Here is a 17,325-nt window from a genome sequence, read left to right as displayed (position 1 = left end):
AGGTGATTACAAAGGGCAAGGTACCTAAGAAGAAGGTGGAGATTGGGGAGGTGGAGGGATGCTAGAGCAGCTGAGACCGGAGAGAGGTAAGCAGCTGCTTATATACTCTGGCTGTTGATTGAAAGATTAGATGGGCTCGCTCCTCCCTAACTTACGTTTAGGAATTTTATTCAAACTTATTTTTCTAACAATTATGTATTTACAGGCGGTGAACCCACATCCTACTGCCATCTCAACACAGCTGTGCCAGTTCTGCAGCTGACCACCGTGCCCACGTTCACCTGTCTCTGCCGTCCATCACATCCCTCATTGCTGCTGTCAGACTGGAATATGGTCATGGATGGGAAAGGGACATTTAGGCTGTCCTTGCCTGAGTGCACAGAGAGGATGAGGAAGACCGTGATGATGGCCCCCCTGAGCCACACAACCTTGAAGCAGGAGCGAGAGAACATGTGCGGGACAATCTGGCTATCGCTGTGTCTGCTCCAAACATTTGTGTGCCTGCTCTACATGAGAAAACACTGAAAACTTGAAACTTTGAAGCTTCTGAAAATCAGGCTCCATTGACTGATGTTGTATGAACAGAAACCAGCAGGACAAACTTGACCAAAATCACATCCTCAATGTCTTTTGGCCTTTCTCTAGATGTTCTTGCTGGCTCTGGGGTCACTGAGGAGGAAGAGACCACAGCAACATCCGGCCCTGGCACTGGACCATTTCCAGGATGCTGCTGTGGACTTCTCCATCCTCACTGCTCACACCAGTTTCAGATCCTGCAAAGATGCACAAACACAATACAAAAGCAATCATTTTAACAACACAATGTAATTTGATTTCTGTATTAGAAGTAACAAAATGATCTTACTTTATATTTTTGTTTCAGGTTTGCCCCCTTGTTTTTCTCACAAATGCTGCCACCACCTTAGGTCCTGCTCCACCACAGGAGATCTGCTGCAAATGCACAGAAATCAAGAATCAGAAAAGTGCTGTAATAGCTCTGTTTTAAATTACAATAATTAAAATAAACTACAACTTGAGATTTAAAAGATGTTTAATTCGTTTCAGTAGTATACACACTGAGCCTTTGATGGCAGCATTCCTCCATCAGTCACTCTTCACCGGATAAACACACATGTGACTCATCTGTCCCTGGAACATCCAGACAAGATTCAGTCACCTCTGTGATTTATCTGCTCAATACTGCATTTACATGTTGAGGTAGCACCCTCAACAGCTGTTCTCCGCCCTGGTGGATGATGGCATATCCTCTCTCGCGTGGGCACTTCAGAATCTGGACGGAAGTAGTAGGACATCCAGGGATTTCTCGCCTACTCTTTTATGACTACTTAAGTTTTCGAACGTACTTCTTTCTTCACATACTCTTTTTCCCTACTACATAGTAGGTGACTAGGCATATAAGGATTCAACTTAAGTATACATACGCCCGAATCTAGCGAGAATTAGTGCACTCGCCTACTATTTCTCGCCTACTCTTTTATGAATACTCAGGATTCAAACATACTCTTTTGATTCAAACATACTCTAGGAATTGCAAATAAAATAAGCTTTCACGCAACACTAAACATCAGGTATCTTGTATATATAGCGTACCTTTACTAACTTTATCTACCAAAACGTGGTTATAATGCATAGATTTAAAATAGCATGGTTCCTCATAAACTCATCAAGCATATATAAGGTATAAAACACAATTATTAGTGAATATATTGCTCTAATAGCAGCAGTAAATGACTGATTGTCCTTTTAAAAGAAACTCATTGAGTTTCAAGTTATTTTTTTCTGAGTGAAATAGAGAAAGAACGCGTGTCTTCCTGCGGTCAAAGGGGTCACTTTTGTGGAGATCAGCTGAGCATCTGAGTCAATGTAAATCTATCTTTTTTGTTGATTAGATTATTAATTTATGCGTTGAACGGTCATGGGATCCAGGAGCATCTGTTGCTGGAAAATTTCCAGACAAGAAGTTCTTTGTTCTGTGTTGGTTGAATTAGGTTTAAGGGATAATGGACCAGGCCTTGACAGGAAACTGGCCTAGACAATCGGCATTAGGTTGACCATTAACTAATTTTACGACCTGCAGATGGCAGAGAGGAGACTCCTTAATTTCTGCTAAGGAATGTGCTGTTCTGTTCAAAGGAGATCCTACAATGTTTTTAATAATGAATAAATACAATCTGTATTATCAACCCACAGCTGTTATCTGACAGACATGAAGGTGACAGAATTGTGATTTTTTTTAACTGAACTATTCCTCTCATATTTTATCATAGCAGGTCTAGCAGGTTCCAGTGACTTTAAACAGTGCAAACCTACATTCTTGTTCCTCTTGAAAGTGGCCTTGGAGGCAAAGCCGAACTGAATCCTATCTTGTAAATGGAGCCGTTATCTTCGTCTCTGTCCTTCAGCGGCTCTATAAAAGCGTCCCGCGGCCTCCTCCTCCTCCTCCTCCTCCTCCTCGCCATCTCAGTGGGAGCCAACATGCTGCCAGCCGTCCTGAAGCTCTGCTGTGGAATCACATACCCACATCTACGGAGCATGGCAGGTGTGTGACCCAAAGCTTCAGCTCGATGCGTGAGCTTGTGTTTGTATTGTGTTTTATTTATGGTGCCTTTGACGTCCTGCAGGTCTGCAGCGAGCAGCTCTGGTGGCGTTCGGCCAGGAGATCGCACACTTGCAGAGCAGAGGACAAATCGCCCATCCAGGATGGAGCCCTTTGAGGTGGACTGGAAGTGAGTCAGTGCATTCATATTTAACTTCGCTTTCCATCCAATACTCCAGCAGAGGTGCAGTTCAGTTCAAAAGTTTGGAGTCAGTAAGATTTTTTAAAATGGTGAGCATAAAAAGTCTCTTCTGCTCACCAAGACTGCATTTATTTGATCAAAAATACAGTACAAAATTTGAAATATTATTATAATTTAAAACAGCTGTTTTCTATGTGAATATCTGTTAAACTGTAATTTATTTCTGTGATCAAAGCTGAATTTTCAGCATCATTACTCCAGTCTTCAGTGTCACATGATCCTTCGGAAATCATTCTAATATGCTGATTTGCTGCTCAAGAAACATTTCTGATTATTATCAATGTTGAAAACAGTTGTGCAGCCCGATATTTTTGTGGAAACTGCGATACTTTTTATTTTTTAGGATTCACAGATGAATAGAAATTTCAAAAGAACAGCATTTATTTGAAATAGTAAAGACATTTATAATGTTCCAAAAGATTTCTGTCACTTTTGATTAATTGAATGTGTCCTTGATGAATAAAATATTAATTTCTTACAAATAAAAAAATAAGAAAACAGAGTAAGAAAAATAAACACTTAAAATTATCCAAAAAGCATCTTCAGATTTAATGATGTAAGAAAATCTGTCACATGATTAGTCACACTCATTTACTTACATTAGATCACTCACATAGAAATACTGCAGAATCTGAAATATTTATACCTAATTATATATATATATATATATATATACAGTCATGGCCAAAAATATCGGCACCCTTGGTAAATATGATCAAAGAAGGCTGTGAAAATTAATCTGCATTGTTAATCCTTTTGATCTTTTATTTTTTTTAAATTTACAAAAATCTAACCATTCATTGAATAATAAGAATTTAAAATGGGGGGAAATATCATTATGAAATAAATGTTTTTCTCTAATACACGCTGGACACAATTATTGGCACCCCTAGAAATTCTTATGAGTAAAATATCTCTGAAGTATATTCCCATTCATATTCACAATTTTGAGCACTCCAGGGTGATTATGAACATGAAATTATCCAGCCATGGCTTCCTGTTTCACAGAAATATAAATAGGAGGAAAACAAAGCCCAAATTCCTTAATCATCCATCACAATGAGAAAACCAAAGAATATATTTCTGATGTGCAGCAAAAGATAATTGAGCTTCACAAATTAGTGAAGTGGCTTTAAGAAAAGAGCTAGAGCAGTGAAAATTCCCATTTCCACCATCAGGACAATAATTAAGAATTTCCAATCAACATAAAATGTTATGAAACTGCCTGGAAGAGGACGTGTGTCTATATCGTCCTAATGCACTGGGAGGAGGAGAGTTTGAGTGGATAAAGACTCTCCAAGGACCACAGCTGGAGAATTGCAGAAAATAGTTGAGTCTCGGGTCAGAAAACCTTAAAAAAATTGTCAAACAGCACCTACATCAGCACATGTTGTTTGGGAGGGTTTCAAGAAAAATTCTCCTCGCTCATCCAAAAACAAACTCCAGCATATTCAGTTATCAGACACGACTGGAACTTCAAATGGGACTGGCTTCTATGGTCAGATGAAACAAAAAATTAGCTTTTTAGCAGCAAACACTCAAGATGGGTTTGGTGAACACAGGGATAAAAAGTACCCCATGTGTACAACGAAATATACTGCTGTATCTTTGATGTTGTGGGCCTATATTTCTGCTGGAGGTCCTGGACATCTTGTTTAGACGCATGGCATCATGGAGTCTATCAAATACCAACAGACAAAAAATCAATAAGTGACTGACTCTATTAGAAATCTTATAACGGGCCATACAATAATCCAAACACAAACCTCAAAAACAACACAAAAATGGGTCACTGAGCACAAAACCAAGCTTCTGCTGGCCATTCCAGTCCTCTGACCTGAACCCTGTAGAACATGAGTGAACTGAAGAGAAGAAGCAGCAACATGGAGCTGTGAATCTAAAGGGTCTGGAGTGATTCTGGATGAAGGAATGGTCTCTGATCTCTTGTCAGGTGTCTCTAACCTCATCAGGCATTATAGGAGAACATTTAGAGCTGTTAAACTGGCAAATGGAGGTTTCAAAAAGTATTGAATAAAAGGGTGCCGTTAATTGTGGCCAATGTGTATCAGAGAAAAACATTTATTTCATAATGATATTTCCCCCCATTTTAAATTCTTATTATCCAATGAAAGGTTAGATTTTTGTGAATTTTTAAAATAAAAGATCAAAAGGATTAACAATGCAGATTCATTTTCACAGCCTTCTTTGTTCATATTTACCAAGGGTGCCAATACTTTTGGCCATGACTGTATATTATTATTATTATTTTAAAGTTTCAAAATCCTATAACTTGTATATGAATGTCTTCAGAGACAGAGGCAGCAGAGCAGAGGGCGGCTGCATTGGCCGATGAGGACGTGTTTTATCTGAAACAAGGAGAAGCAGCTCTGGAGGAAGCTCTGATGATCGTGGAGTCTGAGGACGGATGGAAACTGGAGACAGCCGAGGTGATTGTCTGTGAATGTAAAATGTTCTCTTGGTGTGCAGATCTCCTGAATGTGCTCTCACAGGAAATTAAGAATGTCTTTTTCCTTCAGAAGAATGGAGATGTGATCTATAGTAAAGTTCTCACGGGCAACAGGAAGGTTTTCCGATTAGAGGCCGAACTGAACGCGTCTCCGGAGGAACTTCACGACATCTTGTTCTTCAGAATGGAGGAGATGCACGAATGGAACCCCAGCATCAGGCGCATCAAAGTAAGACATACTTATTTCTTATTACTTTTTTTCAATGATATTTTAATATATTTTCTATTTTATCCATCAAGAATGCATTAAATTGATCAAAAGTGACAGTAAAGACATTTATAATGTTCCAAAATATTTCTATTTCAAATAAATGCTGTTCTTTTGAACTTTCTGTTCATCTGTGAATCCTAAAAAATAAATTGTATCACGGTTTTCACAAAAATATTGGGCAGCACAACTGTTTTCAACATTGATAATAATCGGATAAAAATCAGCATTTTAGAATGATTTCTTGAAGGACATGTGACATTGACGACTGGAGTAAGGATGCTGAAAATACAGCTTTGATCACAGAAATAAATTACAGTTTAACAGATATTCACATAGAAAACAGCTGTTTTATATATTAATAATATTTCACAATTTTTACTGTATTTTTGATCAATAAATGCAGCCTTGGTGAACAGAAGAGACCTCTTTCAAAAACATTGTTCTTGTAACACATCTAGTATATAAGAGAAGAAGCTGTTAGTGATCCTGTAGCTGGAGAAACAGCAGAGTCACAGCTTCAGTTTCCAATGCAGAGACTGACTGTATGAAATGTAGTGTCAGGAGCTCTGGATTGATGATTTTTGGCTTGTTGAGCAGCTCTCAAGTACACAGCGCTGTTTAATATTCTCTCTTGATAAATCAATAGAGCTAGAAGTGTTCAGATCAGAGGTAGATGAGGTTTCTCTCATCCTCCGTGAGGGTCACACAGCATCTACTTTTAAGACTACTTGTGTTAATAATATAAATAAAATATGAAACAAAAATGATGTAATACTAGGCCTATACTACTGTAATTCAACTATATTTGGCAAAATTGCCATGTGTTATATTTTGATGCTCTATAATTGTTCTAATTGTCATTCTTGCAGCAGTGCTTATTAATAAGAAAATTATTCATAAATATTGCATTATGAATAATAAGTTAATACATTGATTCTCCACACCTATGGCTGTAAATTATAAATTGTAAGCCACAGAAAACAGACTGAACAGATAGAAAAACAAGGCGTTTATTTGGAAAACACACTATATGGTAGAAAAGTCCAAAATGAAAGAACTTGCATGTAATTAGTTTGTCTGTAACTTGTGCATCTTAAGACAAATATCTTTTGCAAGCAGCTGCATGTCTGTCAGATAATAAGCTAAACATGCATGATGTAACAGGTCGTGTTCATGTGTCCTCGGGTCAGCGGCTCTGTGATTAATGCTGCGTTCAATCCATGTCATAATTACTAGATGACTATCTGGACGTTCTGCTCGGAGATGTTCACTTCCTCAAACTATATGTTTGCGTTATGCATTTCTGTTGCAACACACTTAATGGCAAAATAAATCTGTGTAATTTGTGTAATCAATAGACACAACCACAATACAGCAAGTATACAAATACCTTATTAATTAACTTTTAGTGTAATTAGTGGGACATTAGATATGTTTCCAAATTAACGCAAAAATTAACAGTTTGCATCTTTTTTGAGTTATGACAACTTTTAATGAAATTATGCTCAAACAAACAAACTACATTGAGTTAGAGGAACTATTTTGTAGCATAAACACATACTCAACAGCATAAAATCAACAGCTAGCTTAACACATGCTAAATGTAACTCATGTAGCATGTAAATCGAATGAAGAAGTAAGATATCACTAATCACTGGCATTAGTGCATCATTGCTCACAGAGTCATTACAATGTTTACCCTCGTGTAGCTTCAACAAAAATTTCAACATAAGAGAAACTCTTTTAAATGCCCAAGTCAAACATACATTATCTCTCCCTTCACTAAACACACATAAAAATTCTCTGGTTCTATGCAAAGCATGCTGGGAACTAGAAATCTACTGCCTGATTTATTTAAAACAAGACATTTTATCAAGTTATTATAACTTAAAGGTAAAAACATTACAGTACGAAGCACATGATATTACAATAATAGTGCCTTTCATTCTTGCTGGAATGCGCTGATGACGTATCATGCCTGCGCAAAAAGGGTGCGCAGCAGAGGTATGCAAATACATATTTGACAGGCAGGCACAACAGCCTATTGTAACGTTCGGACCGAACATTTTGATTGGACAAACATTTTATGTTTAAATACTTATAGATAAATTTAGACCACGTAACTTAGTGATTACTATCGGGATGTGAAAAGACTTTCAACCAGCATAACGAAAAATGTTTTTGAACCAAATCACCTACCCTGCCTTTAATTAAATTTGAGTTTACATTACACACAATATTAAGTGTAATTATCAAAATTATGCAAACAGAACTAATCAAAATAATGTTGCCAACCAAAAAGATTTTAATTAAATAAAAGAGTTGGAATTTATAACTTGCAACCATGCATTTATTTAAGTGCACTGAATTAGTTTTAAGCAGTAAAACGTTTTAAGTTGGAGTTCTCAGAAAATACAAGGAATGCATTTTCATCGGAATTTTCATCGAAAGTGGGAAACTCGGAATTCTAGATGAACCATGAGTTGCAATGTTGAACGGGACGTGTCCATTTGAGATTGTAACAAAAACGTAAATTTCACTTTTTAATATTTTTGTTCTGTTTAGATTCTTTCTGCGTTGTTTCCGTGAAATAAGAAAAGTCCGACTCAGCAGTAAACCAACTCCTTTGCAGGTGCTGAAACACGTGGGCAGAAACACCATGGTTACACACGAGGTTTCGGCGGAAACGGCGGGAAACCTGATTGGCCAGCGGGACTTTCTGAGCGTCAGACATTGGTCCAAGCGCGAGTCACGTGTTTATTTGGGCGGAGCCGCGACGCGGTTGGAGTCTCTGCTGCCTCAGCCGGGGTTTGTCAGGTAAACACAAAGCAATGGAGGATGTGTTCAAAACATTCATTAAAGTGTCGCAATGCGTTTATCCAGCCTTTATGAGCGATTCTGAATCTTGCTTTTAAAATATTTAATTTATTCACTCTCATGTTGTTCCACGTGACTTAACTTTCTTCTGTGAAAAGCAAAATGTGTTTGCAAAATGAGTTTATTATCCTCCAAAATGATCAGAACGCCACTTCTTTGAGATTTGAGAATTTTTTAGACTAATATTTAGCTGTTTGTCGCAAAAAGCTGTAATATTAATTCAGAAGACTCTACATTGCCTACTAGCGCACGAGCCGTATGCACGACATTTATTGCGCTTTTTTCATGTTTTCTTAGCACAACAGTATAAATCACCACCCATTTTTGTTTTTATGAGACATTTAAGCTTAATTAATATGGGTTTGGATGGATGAGGGTGAATAACCGATGACAGTTTTACTTTTTTCAGTAGTAAATTAGAAGTTAAATTAGAAATTAGTAGTAAATTAGAAGTTAACCAGACATAATCTGATAGTGTTTTCTGATGTAAAGACCGCCTGTAAGTGTTTGTTTGGTGTTTGTTGTGTTCAGAGCTGAAGACGGTCCCACCTGCATCATCCTGCAGCCGCTTCAGGACCGACCCGACTGTAGTCGCTTCATCTGGCTGCTCAACGTGGACGTCAAGGTACAAAACATGCACATGTATTATGATTTATGATTTTACTAGTGCTATCACAACGATTAATTGCATCCAAAATAAAAGTTTGTGTTTACATAATATATATGTGTGTGTGTGTGTGTGTATAAAAATACACACACATACATGTATATATTTAAAAAAATAATAATATATACATAATATATGTGTGAACTGTTTTATTTTATTATGCAAACACAAACTTTTATTTTGGATGCAATTAATCGTTTGACAGCACTAGATTTTACAGCAGATTTAATATGCTGTAAAAATTTAATGTAAAAATTCACTCGTGTTAAAGTCTAGGTTTAATTTACTCTTTGATATTACTACTGATTTTTGAGTGTAGAAGTTTCCCAGATGTATTTCTGCAGTCGTGTGTTGAACGTGTCCTTGTGTTTTCAGGGTTGGCTCCCGCAGTCACTAGTGAACAAGGCTCTTCCTCAAGCACAAGCGGACTTCACTAAACACCTGCGGCGCCGGCTGGCCGCTTAAAACCCAGAAAACAACAGATGCTGAGATTCAGACATCAACACCGACGGCAGACGACGATATAGGAAGACAAACATGCAACATACACCTCAGACCAACAGTATCAAACTCATCTTATCAGAGTAGAACTATATGAAATTGATTTGACAATATAAAATGACAATAAAAAATATTTTTCACAGGAGTGTCATTTTATTTATATATGTGTTTTACATTTTTATATTTGTATTCTTTTTATTTTTATATTTCTGTTTTCATTTTAATTTTAGTTAAACTATTAGTGTATTAGTAATTTTGAATTAGTTTTAGTGTTTTTTTCTCATTTATTTATATATATATATATATATATTTTTTAATAAAATTTTGTTTTAGTTTTTGTTGCCTAATGTTACTAGCTTATATACATACATACATACATATATATATATATATATATATATATATAAACATTGTTTTAGATAACTGTTATACTGTTTCATAGTCGCAAATACAATTCTGAGGTAAAGTCACTTAAATTCTGACTTTTTGCTTTAAATTCTTAGTTTACATCTTGCAATTCTGTTTTTGTTTGTTTTGCGACTGATCTCACAATTTCCCTTAAAAAAAAAACTCAGCTGGAAGTTATAAAAGATAAGCAACTACGCATGAAATTGATTTGACCACATAAAATGACCATAAAAAGTTTTTCACAGCTGCATTATTTTTCTATCATTTTATTAATATATATATTTTTTAAATATTGCACATTTTTATTTTATTTTATTTAGATTTCTCTTTTAGTAATGTATTTATTTATTTTTTAAATTTGAATTTTCTTCATAAATATGTCTATTTTGTTTAATTTAATTTTCAGTTTATTTAGTACATCAGATTAATCTAAATAAAAATGAGAAATATTGCCTCGGCAAATTGCTAAAATAAGTTTTTTCAATAATTTTTTTTTTTTTAGTTAACTATGATAACTCTAATTCTGTATTTTGCGTCCGATTTTGTACTTCATATACTTAAATCAATAATGAAAGTTTAAATGAGCTGCAGAGAAGGAAACAGGATTTGGGTGAATAATGACCAAATGATTTTTTTTGGTGAACTATTCCTTTAACCTTCAGCTGGGAATCATCCAGACGTGTTGTTATCATGCAGACTCACACATCCGAGCTCGCAGTGACAGCACACAGACAGAGATCGTCTGACAGACTCGACGTGATTCACTGCGGATTCAACACTTCAAAAGGACAAATGACATGCTGAAGAGACTCTAAAGAGACAATCTCAAGAGTGAACTTTTATCTCTAATAGTCTCTGAAAATCAGCAGAATGGCCTTTAGAGAGCTGAAGAACATCAGCCGAGGACAATGACTCCATTCAATCGGCTGAAAGGACTTTAAGCATGCCTCAAATCCACAATATAATCAGCTCTGAACCTATAACACGCTCCGGGGTCAGAGCACTTCATTTTTTAGAGCAACTTAAAGGAATCGTTCACTGAGAAAAATACAGAAAGATGCATCATCGACCTTCATGTCAATAATTTTCACAAATCTCTTAAGTATCATGCAGCATTTTTCGATGAACTATACATTTAAAAAAACATTTTTTTTAAATTAAAAATATAAAAAAGAATTGTATTAAAAACTATTTTATTAAAAAGCTTAAAAATAATTAAAAAGTAATATTCAAAATAATTTAAATCCAATGTTTAAATCACTGCTGCTTTTTCATAAAGTTTTTTTTTTTTTTAAGATTTTATCATATGATCTGTTTATAATATCATTTTTGGATGAACTATACACTATACATATACTATAAAATTAATTTTTGTATTAAAACATTTATTAAAAATGCTACTAAAAATAATTAAAAATGAATAATTTTGACTTTCTTGAATAAATATGTGCAACTAACTCAAATCGCATGAAAGTTTAAAATGTTCAAAATGATTAAAACTGCAGATTCACAGTAAATTTTTATGTTATGGGTATAAATGATGAACTGAATTCACGAGTGTGTCTCTGAGCTCTGCTGCTGGCTGATATTACAGATGCACTTTTAAACATTAAAAATCAATGCAAACAAATCTATATTGAACTTAGGAACAGTTATAAAATAACTTGAGTTTCTGCAGGGATGAATGGAGATTGATTAGTTTCCCTCACATCCGTCTGCATCCATCATCGTCCCACCAGACGTCATAATCAATCAAAACCAGTTCAGATCTGCTGCTGCAATAAAACCCAGACTTACTAGTACACATTTGGATACTCCATTTTAAAATTGCATCATGGTTTCATTAATATTTGTTTTATTAATACATACAAATCAGACGTAATGCCCTGTCAATAAGCATTTTGTCTTTAGTCTTTGGACACCACAGAATAAAGAAAATAAATAAAAAGGTGCGACTTTTTAACTTAAAATTCTGACTTTTTTTTCTCAGAATTGAGTTTATATCTTGCAATTAATTCATATTTATAAAAAAGAAAATAATTCAGATTTTTTTTTTTTTTTTGAAAAAAAAAAGTTGCAATTACCTTTTTTTTTTTTTTCATGGCTTTCATATTAATCATACTGTTTGCTGATAGGGAATTAGAGAAACAGAAATCTCAGATGTTAGTTTTGTGTTTCATGTATAAAATTATATTCTTACCCTTTACCTTTTAATCCAGTAAAAAATCATCTGCGGTGGTTAAACCTGACGTTTCCAGAGAATCTGTTTTGAATGTGCAAATAAACAAATAATCTGAAATAAAAACTCCACTTTTCTTTTCAATGTGTATATTTTCATGTATTTCATCATCCTAAAACTTAAAAATTTAATAAATATTAACACTTAAAGCTCTCATTCATGTATATACAAGTACTATACAATACAGAAATTAGGTTAAACCACGTGAGAGACGGCAGACCTGACGCTCTCGCACCTTTGAAAACCTGCAACTATTTACAGTATATACAAAACCACCCAGTTCAGAAGCAGATGCAAGCTCACAAACACAGAATCAAACACACAGACTGCAGGTGGTTGCTGTTGTTTCACAGGTGAGTGACGTCACATCAGGAGCACCAGGAGGCGGCGAGAACCACGAGAACACTAGCTCTGTAACTCTTCAGTACATCTGTGTAGATCAGCTTCATTAACATGAGCAAAAAGTATGAAAATACGACTGAAATACATTAAGGGCTATGAACAAAATAGAATACAGGCCAGTGTTGTTGTATTATTATTTACGTACTATAACAGTATTTTATATAATATTTATTTTAACATATTTCAAATTCACTTTAAAGGGTTCATCTGTTTTATATATATTAGTTATTTTAGTGTTACTTTTAGTAATTTTAATACTTCAACTTCAAATTATTTATTTTATTTTTTTAGTCCAGTTTTGATTAAAGTTCTCCATATATATATATATATATATATATATATATATATATATATATATATTAGTGTTGTCAAACAATTAATCGCGATTAATCGCATCCAAAATAAACGCTTTTGTTTACATAATATATGTGTGTGTACTGTGTATATTTATTATGTATATATAAATACACGCACATGCATGGATATATTTAAGAAAAATATGTTATGTTTACAAATGAAATATTTATATATAACATAAAATATAAGATTATGAATATATATATATATATTTATATATAAATGTATAAACGTGAATATTTTCAAAATATATACTGTATGTGTGTGTATTTATTGTATTTATATATACATAATAAATATATACAGTACACATACATATATAATGTAAACTAAAACTTTATTTTGGATGCGATTAATCGTGATTCTGTAAAATGTCTGAATTTCTGGAAGGCAGGTCAAATAACGAGTTTAACAGAAATTAAAATCCCAATAAAGCTCAAGTCAAGTGCATTGTGGGACTCTGTATTCCACACTAATTAATCACAGGTTTCTGTAATTAATCACATCAAACGGCAAAAGGATTTAAGGAAAATAGTGTTATGTCAATTATTTTGAACTGCAGAAATGAACGCGTTATTTTTCTTTTTGAAAGCCATCACAAAACTACATCAGAGTTACAAAGCAAACGTACGCAGCTAGCCTCAAAATAACACAGCTACGATCTACACGAGCGAATAATGACGTACTACAGCCACAAACACGCTAGTAGTCCTGAAGACACAAAACAGCATGGATTGAGCCGGAAGCATTTCAATAACAGCACCTTCGTGGTTTCTCCCGTTTCCACACACGGAGCAGAGGATTGTGGGTGATGTCGGTTCGTTCTGAGGTAACCAGTTGCTGCTGTGTGATCGGTTAGTGAGGGATCATGTGACCAGAGAGTCCCTGGTTCCGTGAGTCGTGGCGAGCGAGTCCGCAGTGGTGTTCTGGATCTGGAGTGTGTCTGGAGGTAGAGGCGAGGTGACAGACTCCGGAAAGGAAGTGAACTCGTCCGCTTTAGGGCTGGAGGAAGTGGGCCGAGGTCTCCTGCTAGCTGCTTTAGTGGTGTGGAGGAGCGGAGCCGCTGTAGACGGAGATACAGACGTCTGCGTCTGAGTCTGAGTCGGATCGGGACTCGTTTGAGGAAGAGGAGGGAAGGTGAAATCCGGAAGCCATGAGAAGGGAGGATGAACGTCTGGAGAAACCGTACTGAAACCCAGCCTCCTGTTACAGGACTCGCAGCAGAGCTTCTGATAACCCGGGATGGAGCAGTAGCGCGCCAGAACCTCCATCTGACAGAAGATGGACTTATCACCCAGACACGGCTCGTCTGGAGGAGAGACGGGACAGAAACATAAATTTATTGTTATAAAATACAATAGGAATAATTTAAATACAATAAAATACATTTTATAAAATACACATATTAATATATTTATTTAAATTAGTAGTTATACAATTACATTTACAGTAATTAATAATATTTATAAAACAAATTTGAATGAAATTAATATAATAAGACGAATAAAAATACAATAAAATAAATGTAATAAACTATATCTGTCTATCTTTGTTTTCATTCATTTCATTAAAGTATACAATAATTAATAACATACGATTTTCAATAATAAAATGAATACAATTTAATTACTAATAAAATGAATACAACAATTTGTATATAATAAAATATATTTATTTAATTTAGTATTTATTTCTTTTCATTTTTGTCTGTTTTTATTTCTAATTTCTGAAAATATCTAATCCTGAAAAATAAAATGTTGGTTTCCACATAAATATTGTGCAGCACAACTGTTTTCAACATTGATAATAATCAGAAATGTTTCTTGAGCAGCAAATCAGCATATTAGAATGATTTGTGAAGATCATGTGACGCTGAAGACTGGAGTAATGATGCTGAAAATACAGCTTTGAATCACATGAATAAATTACATTTGAACAGATATTCACATAGAAATGCTTTTTTTTAAAAATTATAATAATATTTCAGTTTTTCACTATATTTTTGAATAAATTAATAGAGGCTTGGTGGAAATAAGAGAACGGACAGAAGCGGATCTCTGATCAATAATCCATCAGCGTCTGTATTGACGAGTCACTTACTAGAGACTTTATCCAGAGTGTTTCCCGGTGATTTCTCCTCCTCAGTGGTCAGATTCTCCAGTAAATCTCTAGTGGGACTGGGTAAAGACGGCTCTCCTGGGGGAAAAAATGACACAAAGTCACATTTCCTGTCAGACAGGAAGTCACTGCAGTGTCAGATAGACTAGTTTGAAAACATCTGAATTTATGTATGCCTTTTAAAACCGAAAAAAGCTTTTGCTTAAATGACTAAAATTACTGTGTAAATAAATATAAAATTAGTCGTGCTGTCAAACGATTAATTGCGATTAATCGCATCCAAAATAAAAGTTTTTGTTTGCATAATATATGTGTGTGTACTGTGTGTATTTATTATGTATATATAAACACACACACATGCATGCATACATTTCAGGATGTTTATATATGAAATATATTTATAATATAAATTATATGAATATAAATATAGACGTAAATATATACTGTATGTGTGTGTATTTATATATACATAATAAATATACACAGTACACACACATATATTATTCAAACAAAAACTTTTATTTTGGATGCGATTAATCGCGATTAATCGTTTGACAGCACTAAAAATTAGCATATGAATTTCTGCTCAAACAAACATTTACATTAATTCCGTCAAGCTGTCAAACTCCAAAAGGAGAAAACAAGGTGAATGAGTAAGAGATGCTCTTTTTGTCCTGGTGTTTGTCAGTGTTTGACTGACCTGTGCAGGGAGGAAGCTTGCAGACGGACACGGACTCGGGTTTGTCCGCGTCACACTGTCCAGAGCTGCCTTCAGACGGCCTGCAGATGACCTGCCGCTGCTGGATCCCTTCACCGCAGCTCACCGAACACTACAGGAAACACATCACATTCAGACAGGAAACACCTACAGATCATGAGGAGGTCTGGGTGCGAATTTGTGTTTTACTGCCACATTCTTGATCACATCAAACTCGCAGTGAGCTGATATTAGCAATATTACCACTTTAAAATGAACTTTGCATTTAGAAACACAACTATAGTTATTTACCCTTTATTTAACAATTCAAATAATTTCTATTTAATGTATTAAAATTAGTGCTGTTAAACGATTAATTGCAATTAATCACATCCAAAATAAAAGTTTTTTACATAATATATGAGTGTGTACTGTGTATATTTATTATGTATATATAAATACACACACATGCTTGTATATATATATATATATATATATATATATATATATATATAAGAAAAATATGTTACGCTTATATTTGTATATGATATAAATTATATGAATATAAATATATACATGTAAATACAGGTAAATATTTGTAAAATATGTGCTGCATGTTTGTGTATTTATATATACATAATAAATATACACAGTACACACACATATATTATGTAAACAAAAACTTTTATTTTGGATGCGATTAATCGTTTGAAGGCACTAATTAAAATGTATTACAAAATGATTATATTCATAAATTAAATTTTACAATTACAAATCTTGCAAATGATTTAACTTAAATCAGTAGTGTACATGTATGTATATTTAATATTTTAATACTTAAAAATAATAACAATACTAAAAAATAGAAGCTAAAAAATGACATTTCTAGAAATTAATACTAACTCACAGGAAATTGTGGACTAATGATAAGAAATATTACCACTTAAAAATTCTCTTTGCATTTGGAACCATACACTTTGTTATTCAAACTTTATTTAACAATAAAATACTAATTTAACAATAATAAAAAAAATTAAGTTTATTAATTAATTAAAATTAATTTTTAAGTTTAATTTTTTTATTTAGTTTAATTTTTAAAAATGTATTACAAAATGATTACATTTAGAAATGAAACTTTTCAATTATAAATCTTAAATGCTGATTATTTATTTAAATCAGTAGTGTATTTGTATATGTATTTATTTCATATTTGTAGCACCTAAAAAATACAATACCAGAAATTAAACAATGGAGCATTTTACAAAACATTAAAAAATGAAACATTTCTACAAAATAATACAAAAGTATACTACTAAAATTTAGAAATGAAACCTAATCCAAATACAAACTAAATAACTAAACAGATTTATGGTGAACATGCAGTATTTTAAATGTATAAATACTCATACAAATATAATAAATGCACATTATATATACTAATAGATATAATTTATTAAATGTATTTTATTGTATTTTCATTATTCCTATTTTTATGGTTCTAT

General features: G+C 33.8%; 2 protein-coding genes across 4 annotated transcripts in view; one reads left to right on the top strand and one right to left on the bottom strand.

The window, feature by feature from the left end:
- The first annotated feature begins 2,479 nt into the window (after positions 1-2,479).
- star2 (steroidogenic acute regulatory protein 2) lies at positions 2,480-9,740 on the top strand. Of its 2 annotated transcripts, none has more exons than XM_058793396.1 (7): positions 2,480-2,560; positions 2,643-2,747; positions 5,130-5,266; positions 5,360-5,515; positions 8,190-8,374; positions 8,966-9,059; positions 9,477-9,740. In XM_058793396.1, exons 1-7 carry the CDS (start codon positions 2,497-2,499, stop codon positions 9,564-9,566), a joined length of 831 nt encoding a protein of 276 aa, XP_058649379.1. In that variant the 5' UTR covers positions 2,480-2,496; the 3' UTR covers positions 9,567-9,740. The 2 variants fall into 2 exon arrangements, with proteins under 2 accessions (XP_058649379.1, XP_058649378.1); XM_058793395.1 differs by having other exon boundaries at positions 5,357-5,515.
- A 3,642-nt stretch (positions 9,741-13,382) lies between these two features.
- Positions 13,383-17,325, bottom strand: part of LOC131550871 (A disintegrin and metalloproteinase with thrombospondin motifs 14) — a 62,189-nt gene continuing 58,246 nt past the window's right edge. For both annotated transcript variants that reach the window (XM_058793346.1, XM_058793347.1), the window contains exons 20-22: positions 15,827-15,956; positions 15,109-15,204; positions 13,383-14,317 (exon numbers count right to left, since the gene is read on the bottom strand). In XM_058793346.1, coding sequence (XP_058649329.1) covers positions 13,875-14,317; positions 15,109-15,204; positions 15,827-15,956 — 669 coding nt within the window. In that variant the 3' untranslated portion in view covers positions 13,383-13,874. The remainder of the gene's footprint in view (positions 14,318-15,108; positions 15,205-15,826; positions 15,957-17,325) is intronic.

The sequence above is a fragment of the Onychostoma macrolepis genome, chromosome 12, assembly GCF_012432095.1.
Source record: "Onychostoma macrolepis isolate SWU-2019 chromosome 12, ASM1243209v1, whole genome shotgun sequence".
Taxonomy (NCBI): domain Eukaryota; kingdom Metazoa; phylum Chordata; class Actinopteri; order Cypriniformes; family Cyprinidae; genus Onychostoma; species Onychostoma macrolepis.
The sequence above is the reverse complement of the archived record's forward strand: the minus strand, read 5'-3'. Positions and strand labels throughout refer to the sequence as shown.